General features: G+C 42.8%; 1 protein-coding gene across 1 annotated transcript; it reads left to right on the top strand.

Annotated features, from left to right (window-relative positions):
• Positions 1-388: 388 nt before the first annotated feature.
• RBM38 (RNA binding motif protein 38) lies at positions 389-17,015 on the top strand. Its single transcript, XM_040437282.1, has 4 exons — positions 389-844; positions 3,399-3,522; positions 4,708-4,762; positions 15,391-17,015. Exons 1-4 carry the CDS (start codon positions 677-679, stop codon positions 15,689-15,691), a joined length of 648 nt encoding a protein of 215 aa, XP_040293216.1. The 5' UTR covers positions 389-676; the 3' UTR covers positions 15,692-17,015.
• Positions 17,016-17,285: the final 270 nt, after the last annotated feature.

The raw sequence follows: 17,285 nt of genomic DNA, 5'->3' as shown, positions 1-17,285 counted from the left end.
TAAATACATAGAGAGTTATAGAGGGCACATTACATTAAATTCAGTATTGTATCTTGTTTTTTATTTATTACATGGCAAAATTATTTGATTTTAATGCTCCTAAATTAGATTTTTTTTTTTTTACTTATTACTGTAATTATTACATTTGATCACGTTGCTCAAGGGAAAAAAAAAAATTACATTTTAGAAAAATAATGTCCCGGTATAATCATTTTAGCTTCTTTATTGCCATAAAAAAAGAAAAGAAAACTACAACACCCATGATGCAACTGGTCTTTTCAGCTCCTTTGTGTTTTTTTTTTTTTTTCAAAAGCAGGGGGAGGGGTTGTTGGTAGGAGGGGCTATGCCTGAGTACAAAACCTTGTGCAGTGTGTGAGCTTGTATCATTAGCAGACAGATCAGCGAGGGAGCAGGGCTGTGCTGCTGGTGCGTGATGCTGGCTACACATTCCCTGTCTGCTGCTTGATCCCTGCTGTCTGGCACAAAGTCTATAGAGCTACCTCACTGGCTGTTGCTGCCGGCCCTTTAAGTACTTTTCTTTTTTTTTTTGTATTATTCTTACTCGTGATTGTTTTACGTCTATTTTTCTATGCAGTGAAGGTGAAGCTTTGGGAAGATTCTGCCTCCCTGAAATCATTTTGGATGTTGGATTTGTGTTCCTGAGAAGCGACCCAAGATGCACACAGTGCAGAAGGACACCACGTTCACCAAAATCTTTGTAGGGGGGCTCCCATATCACACGACCGACTCGTCCCTCAGGAAATACTTTGAGGTTTTTGGGGATATAGATGAAGCTGTGGTGATCACGGACAGACAGACCAGCAAGTCCAGGGGCTATGGCTTTGTAAGTATCTGGAGAAAGCACCCATTGTCTTTGCTCCTTTTTCACCTTCTTTATTTTTTTGATGTCTCATTGTTGTCTAGAAATTTTTGGGAAGATTGGATGTAGCCGTGAGCCTGGAGGCCGAGCGGCGGGTTCATTTCAGGTGCAGCAGGTGGTCTAGTGCTGCCAGACCCTTTATCTGTAGCAGTCGGCATGTTTTATTTTTTTTAGATTGTTGTTTTTTCATTTTTCTTTTACACAATGCCCCTTGTGTCTGGCATATGACACTGTCAATATACAGAGCAGTAGCCTGGCTGTTGTCTGCCCTTGTTTTCAGCTGGGGGCCCATTCTGGCTCTTCTGGTTTACTCCAAGGTCAGTTGAGCCCCCCCTTCTTCCCCTTGTCATTCTCTGGATCATGCCTATTTTTGTCGCTGTGACAAAAACACAGGTTTTGTTGCTGGTCGACACAACAGGTAGTTTAATAAGGAAACATGTTTGGACCAATAACATTTACGGAGACCTGAAGAATTTTGCCGGGGATCTGGGTTGTGCAATGCTGTGTGTTGTTGCTCACCTGAGTGGTTTTACTATGTGGTTAGATTGGAACTTTTTCATTGGTCGACTAATCGAATGGCCCGTCTACAGTTCTTAGATTTTGCCCTTTTAACTTGGCCCTATGATGACACAGGGCCACAAGAAAATTTCAAATTCTCCACCGTCGCCTTGCAGGGCCGATCAGTGTTTTGTTTTTTTTGCGACAGAATGTATGGTCCTAACGGCTGAGTTTTGTCTTTAACAAAAAAAAAATTTTTTTTTTTTCATATTGTGGCTTATTAATTACATAAAATTAGTGTAAAGTACAGGTTACGGATTGGCAGTGGGGACTGATTGGGTAGCTATAGGCAACAACCCCATGTTCACTGTATGGAACCAAAGGTTTTTTTTTTTTTTCACTCATGGCACCTATGTTACTGAAGTGTGTGTGTGTGTGTGTGTGTGTGTATATATGTGTATTCTGGGAGTGAAGCGGGGCAGAAAGACTTTGAATTTGCTTTAAAAAATAAAAATAAAATTTACTTGCGGTGCCCCTAGTGGCCAAGGTTATATTTCAAAAATAAAAATGTATCGTCGGGTTGTTTTATCAGTGATCAATGCGATTGTCATCTGATAAATAAACTTGAGACTAGTGGAGATTTTATTTATTTATTCAATTTTATTTATAAATTTTTGTAACCTCCTATACAAGCTGTCATAAAAAAAAATAGGCTAGTACTCCTAGGATCTGATAGGTGCTGGATTGTCAGACATTCTGGAGTATTGGACTGTACTAGACACATACTTGCATTACGTGGATGACCACCTATGCTACAGTTCCCGCCTGGGTTGTCACTTAATCCTCCTAGTTACAGAATGGTATTCTCGCTAGATTACCCATGTGGGTATTGTTTCCCATGAACAGCTATAACCTTTACATGGGACTTCTATGCATTTTTGCAGTTGGGTGGGCATGCTTGAGGCTCCCGGGCCCTGATGCTGCCCGCTGACACTTAATATTCTACAGGGCACCGATGCTTCTCCTAATAGAAACAAGAGGCCACACCGGAGCCACGTGACACCCTGAACTCTTGTAACTGACTAGATGCCAAGCTGGCACTGCTGCCCGTTAGATCACGCTCTGTATTCTGGGCTGAGGAATAAAAGGACCTTCTGGGCCCTGGGATAATGGCAGTGTGTGCCAAACTTGGGGGCACATCCTGTTCTCAAACGGCATTGTGATGGCAGCCTGGACCCAACCTGTTTACTTCATACCAAGGGTGTGTGCAGACTAGAAATGGACTAATATTAGATGAGGGTCTGATAATTCAGTACAATGGTGCCGGATTACTGGATTCATGTTTAACAGACTGATCACAGAAAACGATTGCTGTGTGCAACAGGGGTATGACACGACCCATCAGCAAGCACTGTCTGAACTTGGTCTTGGAGATGCAGAGAGTGCTTTGCACCCAGGTTTCTGCGCAGCACTGCTGTAAAGTGAGGTCCTCAGGGCAGCAAGTGCCAGTCCATTGTGTGTGATATGACCCATGGAGGGAGGATCAGGCACCTGACAAAATTGAAGGGTTCTAAAATCTCTTGTCACTTTGTAATCGTATAAATAAAGTTCAGGGGGAAAAAAACTCCAAACAAAACATGCTACTGGTTTTGAAATGGACTTTTCCAGGTCCCAACCAGGATGTCACCCTGACGATATTTTTAATCGAGACACTTTTATCAAAACTCTTGATGGAGAAACTGGCTTTCTTGCCCACAGCAACCAATCGGCGCTCAGTTTTCATTTCTTAAAGTGCTTTGGATAAATGAAAGGTGCACAGTGATTGGTTGCTGTGGGCTACAAGGCCTGTTTTTGTTAGCCGGCTTTGATAAATGCGCTCCATATAGTACCAACCTCTGTACGAAATCAGAGGCATCTGGCGGTAGAGTAGGTGCCTTACATCCGCTCTGTACAGCTTGCATCGTGATCCCATCTGGACGCCGTAGTCGTCAAGTCTCCTAATCGTTATTTTTAATTGCAGGTCACCATGGCAGACAGAGCGGCTGCTGAACGGGCCTGCAAAGACCCCAATCCCATTATAGATGGCCGCAAAGCAAATGTGAACCTCGCCTACATTGGAGCCAAGCCAAGGAACCTCCAAACTGGTAAGGAAGAGTTTATCGCCCAGCTTTCCAAGAGTCCTGAACAGAGAGCCTGCCGATCCAGGCAATAATATGGGAGTGATTGTTGGGGTTGTAATGGCAGCCATATTGGTGGTCACCCAGCTTTCCCAGAATCAGATCTAACTATTAAAGGATTTTCTTTTAAACGGTCGTCTGACATGTTTAGAGGTCCCTCTTGTTTGGTAGGCATGTTACCGTTCTCTGAAACCATGTGATCCTGATTTCTTTGCAGAGGTTATTCCAGTTTGCCCACAGGTGACTGGTTAAATTGGTGCAATATTCAGATGAGAGAATTCAAAAATTCAATTAAGAGATGAGCATATCAAATCCTCTCATTAGCAGGACTTTTTCACCTGTAGAGGACCGTCCCTGTGGGTGAAGAAACTCCCACCCGCCGGACATTTCACCGATCCCTGGCTGCGGCGCTGCTCCAATTAGCGGAGCAAGGACAGAGGCTGTTCTTCGTCTTCGGAACACAGTCTGCGCAGTAGCCGTGCTTGCGCAGTCGCTGAGTCTCTGCTCTTGCGCAGCTAACCGGAGCATTGGCGCAGGCAGGAAATTGTCAGGGCCCATCTAAATGTCCGACCCTATCTCTCTAGCGGCAGGTGGGCATTTGAGAAGTCCTGCTAATGAGATGAAGCGATTTGCTCTTCTAGAATTCAAATTGATGAAGGGGGGGTGGGGGGGGAATGCTGCCCTGTGTCTTTGATATTTTCCTGTTCTATTAAAGGGCCAGTTCCCAGGTTATAACTGTGCGGGAACGTTGTAAGAACTGCTGTAAGGCAAGGTTCACACGCACTTGTTCAGTTTAGGAAACGCTCTCCACGTGACGGCCGTGTTTCCCAGACTGTACACTTGCGTGTGAAACTGGTCTAAATGTCTGGGCACTGAAGATTTATGACCCCAAGTAGTGATTAGAGAGGTTTCTCTACATCCTGTTACTCGGCCCCTCGAAAATCATTAGTCACAGTCCCTCCCCAGTCAGAAATGGCTGATAACAGGGAGCAATAGGTTACATTTAATATTGTGTGTTGGGTGAATGTCCCTTTTTAAATATCTCGTCCCTGGGGCTGAATGATCTGATGGGGCAGCGCAGGGGGGTACACACATACAGGGCAAGGGCTGCTTTTGCTGTATATTTTAATGCCCGTCGCTTCTTCTGTGCAGGTTTAACAATCGGAGTGCAGCAACTACACCCAGCCTTCATCCAGAGACCTATCGGGTAAGTTCTCCTTCCTGACACCCCGTCTGTATCTGATGTGATCGCTTAAAGTGGGCACATTCTGTTTTTAGTGTCTCTTGGCTCCCGTAGTAATGGGAATCTCTAAGGTAGCCTGTTTATGCCCCAGCTGTGACGAGATGTAAAAAAGGCACAATTACAGTTTTTGCACATATATTGGCTCTGTTCATCCTGGTTTGTGAAAAGAATTCCAGTAAAGACTGACACGCTCTGCCCTTTGTGTAACTGTGCATGGTAATGTGGGTTTCTCTCGGAGAGCCCCTTATTTGCTGTTTTATGGCTGCCTTTACCCTTGTAGGAATCCAGGCTAACTCTGTAATGGCGGAATCCGATTCCTATAATCCTGTAATGTGCCGTCTCGCCTGCTGAGGTATCTGCCTGCTCCCCAGACCCCAGGTCCCTAGGTATTTTTTTAGCTTTTGCTCCCACAGTGGGTAATCTCTTTATTTTTAGAGGAACCTCTCCCTCCCCGCAGGACGGCAGCCACTCGTTAGAACTGATAGCAGACAGATGTTCTGCGGGGCCTGTGACTGACTCTCATAGGGCTCTATTGTCTGGTGGCCTTTTTCCCCTCCCCCCTACCACCCCTCTCGCACACTAGAAAAGTCCTCTAATTGGACACGGCAGCTGTTCTAGAAAGCACTAGTGATCCCCGAAAACAATAGACCCACAACAAAGCCTCCTGTTAACCCCTTGTGTGGTGCCGCAGCCCCAGCCAGTATTTCTTTGCCTTCTAGATTTGGCTGCTGTAGGGTTAATTGTCCCTACCAGGCCGGTGGGGGGGCCTGATCCCAGCTGCTCTGGTGTATACTTTTTTTTTTTTTTTTTTTTTTTCTCTCTTTTGTCGAGAGCCTGGTGTATGGCGCTCCTTACAATGGGGACAATGTGCACACTTATGTCACCATGCAAAGCATGCAGCCGTACTGGAGGTCGCCGGCGTGAAGTGTGCTGCTGCGCCGCGCTGTAAAGGTCTCACGGAAGACCCAGTGTTATTCACTAACTTTTTTTTTTTTTTTTTTTTTTATTGGTCACATGATCGAAGCTATTGGAACTGATGCCAAATAAAGTGCCCCGCTGGCCCCTATCTGATTCTAGGAAAGCGGAGTGACAAAATACGGCAGTGATTGTAGCTTTCACCCAGCTTTACCGGACTCCTGAATAGTCACTGTTCAGCAGCCTTTCTCCATACTGGCGCATCACTACATAGAATTCAGAAGCCTTGGAAAGCTGGGTGATGACGAATGGGGCCATGGTTAGAGCTGCTGCAAGAAGTGACCGCCCAGCTTCCCAGGAATCTGATCTCTGAATACTATGTAATCATGATACATGACAACCCCCCCCCACTCCGTTCCCATACTGATGCATAGATTAGCTTTATGTCCCTTCAGGGGGGCTTAAGAAAGGAGGAACCACCAATAGACCATGATTGTACATCTCAGAGGGTTGTTAGTCAGTTCTGCAGAGATACACCTCCTCAATTATACCTGCGTGACGGGGCAGTTCTGCCATTCGGGAACGCTGGGTAATCTTTGGATGGAGCCGTAGGAGACTTGTAGCGTAGCAGAGCTGGTTCTTGTGCCTCTGTCATCTCTCCCATAGACCTTCAGGAGATTTATCAAAACTGGTGCAAAGGAAACCTGGCTTAGTTGTCCATAGCAACCAATCAGATCGATACTTTCATTTTTCCAAAGAAGCTCTGAAAAATGAAAGGTGGAATCTGATTGGTTGCTATGGGTAACTAAGCCAGTTTTGGTAAATCTTCCCCGGTTATAAGAGGTGGCCACAACCTGGAATTCTCCCTTATATCTGCACTTCACATTTGGCGGTTGCTGTAACAGTCTTCAGCAGGGGCGGCCGGTTAATTGACGTCTCTTAAGACCCCAGCCGCGCGCAGGTAATAAACGTGATCTATGGTTTGATCCACTCAAACGTTATTGCTCTAAACAGATCGTATATTCCCTGACAATTAACCCAGAACTGCTCAACCCAAATCCGCCCTGTCCCATCCTGCGTGTTTTATCACCCTGCAATGGAAATAAAACTTTAAAACTGGAATTTCTAATTTACTATCGCTCTGGGGTTAGTTTACATAGAAGACCAAGAAAGGAGCGGAGGGACCGGGATCTAAAGGGAGGGTATCGCAGCTTAGATACAGCAGCTCGGCAGACAGTATTGCGCATGGCAGGCTTAGATACAGAGGCTCAGCATAAGTATGGCACATGGTGGGATTAAAAGGACAGCTCTGCTGACAGTATCACACAAGGCTTAGATACGGAGGCTCTGCTTACAGTATCGCACAAGGCTTAGATACGGAGGCTCTGCTGACAGTATCGCACAAGGCTTAGATACGGAGGCTCTGCTGACAGTATCGCACAAGGCTTAGATACGGAGGCTCTGCTGACAGTATCGCACAAGGCTTAGATACGGAGGCTCTGCTGACAGTATCGCACAAGGCTTAGATACGGAGGCTCTGCTGACAGTATCGCACAAGGCTTAGATACGGAGGCTCTGCTGACAGTATCGCACAAGGCTTAGATACGGAGGCTCTGCTTACAGTATCGCACAAGGCTTAGATACGGAGGCTCTGCTGACAGTATCGCACAAGGCTTAGATACGGAGGCTCTGCTGACAGTATCGCACAAGGCTTAGATACGGAGGCTCTGCTGACTGTATCACACATGATATCCTTAGTTATGCTGCAGAGTATCTAGTACTATATGTACTGATCTGGGATTCTCTGAGATGGTACCATACGGTAGGTTTATGTATATAAATGTAATGATGGGGGTTGTAGTGCTGCGTGTCTCTTGCACACGTCTTCTTGCATAGTGCTTTTCAGTAGAAGTCTGATGGTGGTGCTCGGGGTCCACACCCTGTATTGTGCAGTCTGTTTCAGCTTCCTGCATGGCAGAGCTCTGCCCTGTGATGTGTAAATGAAGGGTGCAGGGTGGTTGTGTGATCTGGGTGCCAGTGTCAGGCAGCTGTGAACCAGATAACGCTCTTCTCCACCCCACCTTTTATCTGCCTCCCCTCAGTGTGTGATGTTTTGCACCAAAAGGTGCCCCCACCGACTTCCTCTGAAATCACAAGTCCATGAGTGGTGGTGGTGGTGGGGAAGCTGCTAGAACTGGGGGAGGGGACATCAAAGACTCCCCAGGGTCACAAGGGGTTAAGTGGAAGTTGGCAGAAGTGCAGTAGTTTATATAGCGGGAACTTGGCAGGGCAGTGCAGGTTATCTATGTGCGCACAGGAAACCTAGAGGTAAATAGAAGTGTCTTATAATGACATTATCATTGGGGGCGTTACCAGGAAAAACCTGGGGCTGCGCTGCGGCCAGCCTCTGTAGCTTTGAGGCTTTTTTTTTTCCCAGTTGTGGAAGTAGAAAAAGTTTGGAAACTTTCTAAGGCTGAGTTCACACTGGAGAGATTTCCGCGCGGGTGAAATGCGGGAGGTGAACGCATTACACCCGCACTGAATCTGGACCCATTCATTTCTATGGGGCTGTGCACATGAGCTGTGATTTTCATGCATCACTTTATGCGTTGTGTGAAAATCGCAGCATGCTCTATATTGTGTGGTTATCATGCAACGCAGGCCCCATAGAAGTGAATGGGGCTAAGTGAAAATCGCAAGCATCCGCAATCAAGTGCAAATGCGGTGCGATTTTCACGCATGGTTGCTAAGATGACAGTCTATTCACTGTATTATTTTCCCTTATAACTTGGTTATAAGGGAAAATAATAGCATTCTTTAATACAGAATGTTTAGTAGGTGGTCAATTGAGGGTTAAAAAATAATTAACTCCCCCTCCTCCTCTTGATCACGTAGCTGCCGGTCTCTTCTTACTACTTTATTCATAAGCTGCCGGCTAAAGGACCTGTGGTGACGTCGGATCACCCTCAATTGACCACCTACTTAGCATTCTGTATTAGAGTGCTATTTTCCCTTATAACCATGTTGTAAGGGAAAATATTTACATCTACACAACACCGAACCCAAACCTGAACTTCTGTGAAGAAGTTCGGGTCTGGGTACCACAGTCAGTGTTTTTTTTTATCACGCGCGTGCAAAACGCATTGCACCCGCGCGATAAAAACGGAACGCAATCAAAACTGACTGCAATTGGGTACCTACTCGCGCGGGTTTGCCGCAAAGCATCCGGACCTTATCCGGACACGCTCGTGTGAGTTTTGAGCGGATCCGTCATGGACCTGAAAATCCGTTTGTATTATCTGTAACATGGCTAAGACGGATCCGTCATGAACTCCATTGAAAGTCAATGGGGGGAGGGGGGTGGATCAGTTTTCTATTGTGCCAGAGAAAACTGATCCGTCCCCGTTTGGCTCAGTTTCGTCGAGCGTCCTTTTGTCATGAAAGAAATGAACCCTATGCACTTGGGTTGCTGCACAGACCTTTCAATATATCCATTTAGGCCTCAGGCACACGACCGTTCAGTTTTTTTTGCGGATTTGCAAAACACTGGGCTGCCTGTTCCATTTTGCAAATTGCGGAAGGCACACAGGTGGCTTCATTGTGTAAAATGCCTAGTTTTGTCCGCAAAACTGACATGAATAGGACATGTGTGTTTTTGTTTTGTGGGGCCACAGAACGGAGCAACGGATGCGGACAGCACACGTAGTGCTGGCTGCATCTTTTGCGGCCCCATTGAAGTGAATGGGTCCGCACCCGAGCCGCAAAAACTGCGTTTTGGATGCGGACCAGAACGGTTGTGCACATAGGGCCTTAAAGCGGGGGTGCACAACCTCTTCTGGTTGGGGGCCACACTGTCATACTGAGGGAATCACAAGGGCTGAAAATAAGTTAAAGGGTTATTACATACTGTATGGTGTATTGTACATACTATAAATGTCTGGTTACACCTGGAGAATACATGGGGGGGGGGAAATGCATGTGAGCAGCCACAAGACAGAGACCTACATGTCTGTCACCAGATGTTGGGGGCCGCAGGTTGTGCAACCATGACCTAAAATTTCCTTTCCTTGTCACTGTGAAGATTTGGCTGTGGGCAGTTGAACTGAACATGTGCAACCACTTCAGTGAGGTGGACAGAGAAACAAGGAAAAGTACAAACTGCAGGTGGCGCTATACAGGTTTTTATTGATTAACTCTGTGGTTCTACAAAATGTTTAGTTACATGCAGTAGCGAAAGTATTCAGATCCAGGTGCTCGTTTGAAACCGTAGAATATTTTTCGTGGGACAGCCCCTTTTAAGAATTCCCAAATGGCAGTTTTGCTGAAGATACTTCTACCACTGAAAATCCGTTGCGTTCATCTGAATGATGTTCCTGTAGCAAGTACATGGATTTTTGTAAGTCCTATTCAGATGAATGGGACCGCTGCTGAAATTTCTGAGCAAGTCTTCTATTTCTTTGCACATTTTTCTTCTTTTTACTGGCAGTACGGTTAGGGTGGGGGACTGGGAAACTGTGCGCTCTGGTCCACTTGTACCCTCCTTCACCCCTGACGCAGTAACTAATACCCCCAAGATGACACCGCTGGGTCAAGTGCACTGCCCCGTGCTAACTGGGGAAGCCTGAGTGACTTAAAGTAATTGTGCCATATTTGATGTAAAAAATGAAAAATCATATAGTACATGACACTCTTTCTAAAAAGCTAGAACCAGCCCTGTACCTCACATGGGTCCTTAGATCTCCCCATTTATTGCTCCAAACGCTCTGCTAGATTTCCTCAGTCTGGCAGCTCATGGGGACGTGTCCTTCCTGCAGCAGCTCTCCCTGTAACTCTCAACTATTAACTGTAGAGCCACCTGGTGGCAGGAGGGAACTGATCATGTGTGACCACCTCAACAGGTGGACATGCACATTACCATACAGATTGAACACCAAGAGGTGCCATTTTAATGAAGAGAGAACCTCTCGCAATTGGTGCATTTTTGTAACCTAAAATGAGAAAATGACCTAGTTTTTCATACTGCATAATATTAAAATAACACTTTAATGGTGGCACAATGTCTTGAACTGTCTGTATATGTACAGTTATGTCACTGGAGCTTCTGATGATGGATGAGGATTGTTAGCCCCTGGGACATACATGGGGTGAGAGGTGTATTTAAAAATTCTGATTACTATGTGGTCGATGTAACCTTTTTTTTAAGTGAATTTCACAGCTTTTTCCCTACTGTGGAAAACTCCAGTGATAACTGTTTGTATATGGACAGTGATGTTAGATTAAGGGTACATTCACACGACCGTATCATTTTATCCGCATTTTGCGGAATAGATGCAGATCCATTCATTTCTATGTGCGGACAACGTTTCAGTATGTTGTCCGCATCCATCTTTCCGCATTTCTAGTCCGCAAAAATATGAAGCTTGTCCTACTATTGTCCGCACAGATCGGTCCGCAGCCCCATTCAAGTCAATGAATCCGCAAAATGCGTATGACATACGGAATGGTTTCCGTATGTCATCTGTTTTTTGCGGATCCATATCCGTATTTTTGAAGGCCTTAATTCTTCTTTTTTTTTTTTTTTTTTTTTTTTTGTGAATCATAAAGAAACATACGGAACACAAACTAAAGTCATTTGTCCGCAAAATGCGGACACACGGTTCCGTTATTTGCGGACCGCAAAACGGAAAGGATTACACAGTCGTGTGAATGTACCCTTACAGAGGATTGTCATTGTCACCTGTAGGCTACTATAGTATCTATTTAGCGTAATTTTTTTTAATTTATTTTTTGCAGGATACCGCTGTATGGAGTAGCATAGTCTACAGTGGTAGCCTTTAGACACATTAAAGGATTTTTGCACATTTTGGGGTGGGGGAGCACACCCACCTGCTTTCCTGCTGCTGGCTCCCTGCTCCTTCGATTCATGGCCTCCGCTGCTCTGCTCGGGCCCCTTGATGTAAATTTTCAGTTTGACACCATTGCAGCCAATTGCTGAGCAGCAGAGGAAATGGAGCAAAGGAGCCAGTGTCGAAAAGCAGGTAAGTATGCCAAGAGGGGACAATCCCTCTGAAGCGGGAATATCATGGGCTTAACGGGGGATGTGCTGCTCGAAGTATGTAAACTGCTGTACTCGCGCCGTTGTGCAAGCTGCATTATCGTCTTTCTGTTGCTGGTAGTGTTTCCCAGCGATCTCTTCCTATTGTGGCAATGCAGATCCTTCATTTAGTTCACTTTGTGTGTTTGTGTTTTTTTTTTTTTATCTTGCATGGGAAGAAGTCCTCTTATAAAATTTAAGACTGTGGCTTTAAATAGACAGATCTAGATCTTGGGCAGTGCTCTGTGCCTTGACCCTTTCTAGTAGAAGAAGTGGGAGGACGAGAATCCAAAGCTGTGGGAGAGGAGGACTAACTGGAATCTCTGTGTCATTAGGCACTTCATTCTTGTAGCGTCTCTGCTGCGAAGAAACATTCTCGTATCATTAACAACTGCTCCACTCTGACTTAGTATTATGGAAGTTACAGTATATTCCTGTACATAGGGGCAGTATTATAGTAGTTATATTCTTGTACATAGGAGGGGCAGAATTATAGTAGTTATATTCTTGTACATAGCAGTATTATAGTAGTTATATTATTGTATATAGGAGGCAGCATTATAGTAGATATATTTTGTACATAGGGGAAGTATTATAGTAGTTATATTCTTGTACATAGGAGGGGCAGTATTATAGTAGTTATATTCTTGTACATAGCAGTATTATAGTAGTTATATTCTTGTACATAGGGGCAGTATTATAGTAGTTATATTCTTGTACATAGGGGCAGTATTATAGTAGTTATATTCTTGTACATAGCAGTATTATAGTAGTTATATTCTTGTACATAGCAGTATTATAGTAGTTATATTCTTGTACATAGGGGCAGTATTATAGTAGTTATATTCTTGTACATAGCAGTATTATAGTAGTTATATTCTTGTACATAGGGGCAGTATTATAGTAGTTATATTCTTGTACATAGGGGCAGTATTATAGTAGTTATATTCTTGTACATAGGGGCAGTATTATAGTAGTTATATTCTTGTACATAGCAGTATTATAGTAGTTATATTCTTGTACATAGCAGTATTATAGTAGTTATATTCTTGTACATAGGGGCAGTATTATAGTAGTTAAATTATTGTATATAGGAGGCAGCATTATAGTAGATATATTTTGTACATAGGGGCAGTATTATAGTAGTTATATTCTTGTACATAGGAGGGGCAGTATTATAGTAGTTATATTCTTGTACATAGCAGTATTATAGTAGTTATATTCTTGTACATAGGGGCAGTATTATAGTAGTTATATTCTTGTACATAGGGGCAGTATTATAGTAGTTATATTCTTGTACATAGCAGTATTATAGTAGTTATATTCTTGTACATAGCAGTATTATAGTAGTTATATTCTTGTACATAGGGGCAGTATTATAGTAGTTATATTCTTGTACATAGGGGCAGTATTATAGTAGTTATATTCTTGTACATAGCAGTATTATAGTAGTTATATTCTTGTACATAGGGGCAGTATTATAGTAGTTATATTCGTGTACATAGGGGCAGTATTATAGTAGTTATATTCTTGTACATAGCAGTATTATAGTAGTTATATTCTTGTACATAGGGGCAGTATTATAGTAGTTATATTCTTGTACATAGGGGCAGTATTATAGTAGTTATATTCTTGTACATAGCAGTATTTTATAGTAGTTATATTCTTGTACATAGCAGTATTTTATAGTAGTTATATTCTTGTACATAGGGGCAGTATTATAGTAGTTATATTCGTGTACATAAGGGGAGTATTATAGTAGTTATATTCTTGTACATAGCACTATTATAGTAGTTATATTCTTGTACATAGCACTATTATAGTAGTTATATTCTTGTACATAGATGGTAGTATTATTGTAGTTATAGTCTTGTACATGGGGGCAGTATTATACTTCATGACCGTGTCCCTTGTGTAGATTTGCATCTATCTCTGCTCTTCTTGGCTACTAAAGTAGTTTATTTGGTGTTCACTGTCCATTTTAAAATTGTTGCAGGAACTTGAAGCAGATCCCTGTAACAGGTCAGCGTTTGCCCCTATGGCATCAGTTCTGTTCACACTTGGTGTTCCAGTTTCTTGTTGTCATGGCCATCCACCATATGTTTTCCTCCTTGTCATAAACTGCATCTCTCTGAGTGTTTTATTCCCTGTTGTACTTATCTCTCGTGGTCTGTAATAGAGACAGCAGGAGATGAGGCCCCTTATTACACAAACATCCTCCACCATGGGCCAGGCCCCAGACGAGTCATTTCTATATAAGCTAATTAAAAGTTCATGTCTGGTCCTTCTGAGATAACAAGTTGTGTGTGTGTGTGTGTGTGTGTGTGTGTGTGTGTTTTTTTTTTCCCAACGGCCCAGCCCAGCCCCCCCCCCCCCCCCCTTTTTTTTTTTTTTAACGAAATGTAACATTCTAGGACATTGGTGATCTATGGGGCTCATTTTGGGAGGAAAAGCAGCAGCCTCTGCCTATTGTACCTTTGCATTGAGCTTCAAGTCATCAGTGGATATGGGCAAGGGCGTACATAAAAATTACTGGGCCCCATAGTAAAAATCTGACACAAAGCCCTGACACACAAGAGGTATAATAGAATGCTGTGTGTACAGATATATAGTTAAGTATATACATCTATTATACCTCGTACCTCACTTATCAGTACACTGCTGTAAATATACTATATATCTGTAAATATTACATCTATAATGTGTAATATATGCAGTGTGTATCAGTGTACTGATGTGAGACATAAAAGGTATAATACTGTAGATGCAGTGTACAGATGTGGTCAGTTATACATTATGGTCACTGTATATGAGGTAGTGGTCACTGTAACTGAAGTATTATTATACATGAGTGAGCAATGAGTAAAAACAGGGGGAGGGGGGGGGGGTAAATGATGAAGTGGAGGACCTCCTCTTACCACTCCATTTCAGTCTGTATGGATCAATGCAGAGCTGATGTGAACTTCTAGTACTTCCTGTTAGGGGTTGAAGGACCTGTGATGATGTAATCACAGGTCCTGGCAGATGTACCTTTCAAACCTAGGAACTACATTTTTGGTGCAGTTCTTTTACTAGATTCTGCAGGACCTGTGATGTTGAAGATGATGTCATCACAGGTCCTGGCAGATGCACTGTTCTAAACTGGGAACTACACTTTACACTGTGCAGTTCCCTTACAGGACCTGTGATGACATCATCAAAGGTCCATTAGCTCTAGAAAGATACAGTAGCAATTATGGGGCGGGCCTCTTTTCACGGGCCCCATAGCAGCTGCGTGGTCTGCCTATATGGTAGGTACGCCACTAGATATGGGTGGTGAGGAACCTTTATAAAAATTAGTCGTATTTTCACTTTCTTCCAGACTACAAATTTGCTAGTGTTTCTCACTTTCCATAAAGTTTGGAGGTTTTTCAAAATAAAATGGAAAGGCAAGGTAACGATCAGTCTTTGAACCAGATGTTGGCCTACTGTTTATAGTGGTCAGGGATGATCTTATGAATATATGTATATGAATACTTCAATCTGAGTTCTTACAAACATTATTAGCAGAAAAATGTTACATTATTTTTCTTTCTTCTTACAGGCTGACGCCACAATATATCTACCCTCAAGCCCTCATCCAGCCAAGTGTGGTCATTCCAACGCCAATCCAGACCCTACAGTCTCCGTACATTGATTATAACGCTGCTACACAAGCTTACACCCATTACACCACAGCTGCCTATGAACAATATCCCTATGCAGCCTCGCCCGCCACTGGCTACATGGGCTATGGCTATACCAGTGCTGTCCAGCAGCCAATCACTGGTACCACCACGGGAGCACCACCCACTGCATACATCCAATACCAGCCTGCACAGCTCCAGCCGGATCGTATGCAGTGAGAGGCGAACACTTGAATTCTTCCTATGGTTCCTTTTTATTAACCATGAGAGGATACAGCTGCAGAACACAATTGTATTAACAGACAGAATGCAAAAGACTCCTTCGCTGTGCCCTTAATATTTCAGTTGTATTACAGACTATGTTGGAGGCTCTTTGTTAAATTTTTTATTTTATTTTTTGGCATCCTGAGAAAACAAGTGGGAGTACTATATGGAAAGGGGGACCCAATCTGGCAATAGTTTACGTTGTCCCCTCTTGCCTTTTTCTGCAAGATTAAAAAAAAGTCTCCTGAAGGTACTTTGTGTTTTTCTGTTTAAAAAAAAAAAAAAAACCTTTTCATTGTGGATAGTCTAAACTAAAATGCTCAGCGATGCCTTATTAGAAATAACTATTTTTCAATATTTATTATATATTATAATTTTTTTTTATTTTTTTTTTATGTTCACTTTAGCTGTGAATTAGTAAAAGGGGCAGGAGTATTTATCCACTTTCTTTTTTTGCTAAATTATTGTACTTTTATTTTCTTTTTTTTTTTTTTCTTTAGATAATTGCTGACTATTTCAATATGCAAATGACGGAGATTGGACATTAAGCTCCTGGTATTCTGACATGGGAGTTGTAAAAGCGGGGACCTCCGTAGTCGCGGCACTGTAATATTTTATTGTTAACTGTAAATTCAGTTCAAATAGGTATATTAAAAAAAAAAAAAGCAAAAAACTAAAGTACATTGTGTAACTGCTGAGGTCTTATCATGCTGCAACAGAGGGAAATGCAGTATTTTATGTACAGATGAGACTGAGGAAATGCAACACCAAAAGTGATTTTACTAGGATGTGCTTATGAATGCAAAAAATTATATATTTTATACATGCAGAACACAGGCTGCACCTATCCGATGTCTGCGAATAACAGAAGACTTTTTTTTTTTCTTAAATATGACAACAATTACTGGACTTTTAATTTATAAATTTTTTATTTTATTTTTTTTTATCCTGTAAGGAACTGACCTTTTTGTCAAGACAAGCAACAACAAGAAAAACATACAAAAAATGTTTTTGTTTTGTTTTTCCCCTTTGGTGACCACTATTTTGGAAATTCTCTTAAGCTGACATTGCTTCTTGCATGTATTTGATCTAGGGGGTTTTATCAGTGCCAACTGGTGACCTGAGATGTGCGACCTTTCATTCTCCTACATGCTTCATAGGGTCCTTATACATAAATGACATTACGGGGAGTTTTAAAGATCTCTGTAGACCTCCATGGCCTCCTCACCCCCAAACTGAGAATATTTGGTAGAAGAAAGTGAAATGTTCCAATCTCTACAATTTTTTTTTTTTTAAATCACCAGTATTGGACAGGGTTATTGATGGGTACTCATGAACCATTCATCGTGTTGGTTGGGTCCTTACTAGAGATGAGCGAATTTCATATTTTGAAATTCGTTCACGCTTCATTTGGTGATAAAAGCAGAATTGCGTTATGGATTCTGTTTCCACGGACCATAACGCAAGTCTATGACGGAATGCATAACGGAACGCCTTTAGAGGCATTCTGTTGTTCATTCCGTCATAATAGACGTCTATGGGCTGCAAA

The sequence above is a fragment of the Bufo bufo genome, chromosome 6 (assembly GCF_905171765.1).
Source record: "Bufo bufo chromosome 6, aBufBuf1.1, whole genome shotgun sequence".
Taxonomy (NCBI): Eukaryota; Metazoa; Chordata; class Amphibia; order Anura; family Bufonidae; genus Bufo; species Bufo bufo.
This window is presented reverse-complemented; position numbering and strand designations above follow the sequence as displayed.

Bases quoted from the DNA above. Each gene is read 5' to 3' on its own strand.
- RBM38 (XM_040437282.1), top strand. From the start codon at position 677: ATGCACACAGTGCAGAAGGACACCACGTTCACCAAAATCTTTGTAGGG. The intron at 845-3,398 runs GTAAGTATCTGG...TTTTAATTGCAG, and splicing joins AGTCCAGGGGCTATGGCTTT to GTCACCATGGCAGACAGAGC. The intron at 4,763-15,390 runs GTAAGTTCTCCT...TTCTTCTTACAG, and splicing joins TTCATCCAGAGACCTATCGG to GCTGACGCCACAATATATCT.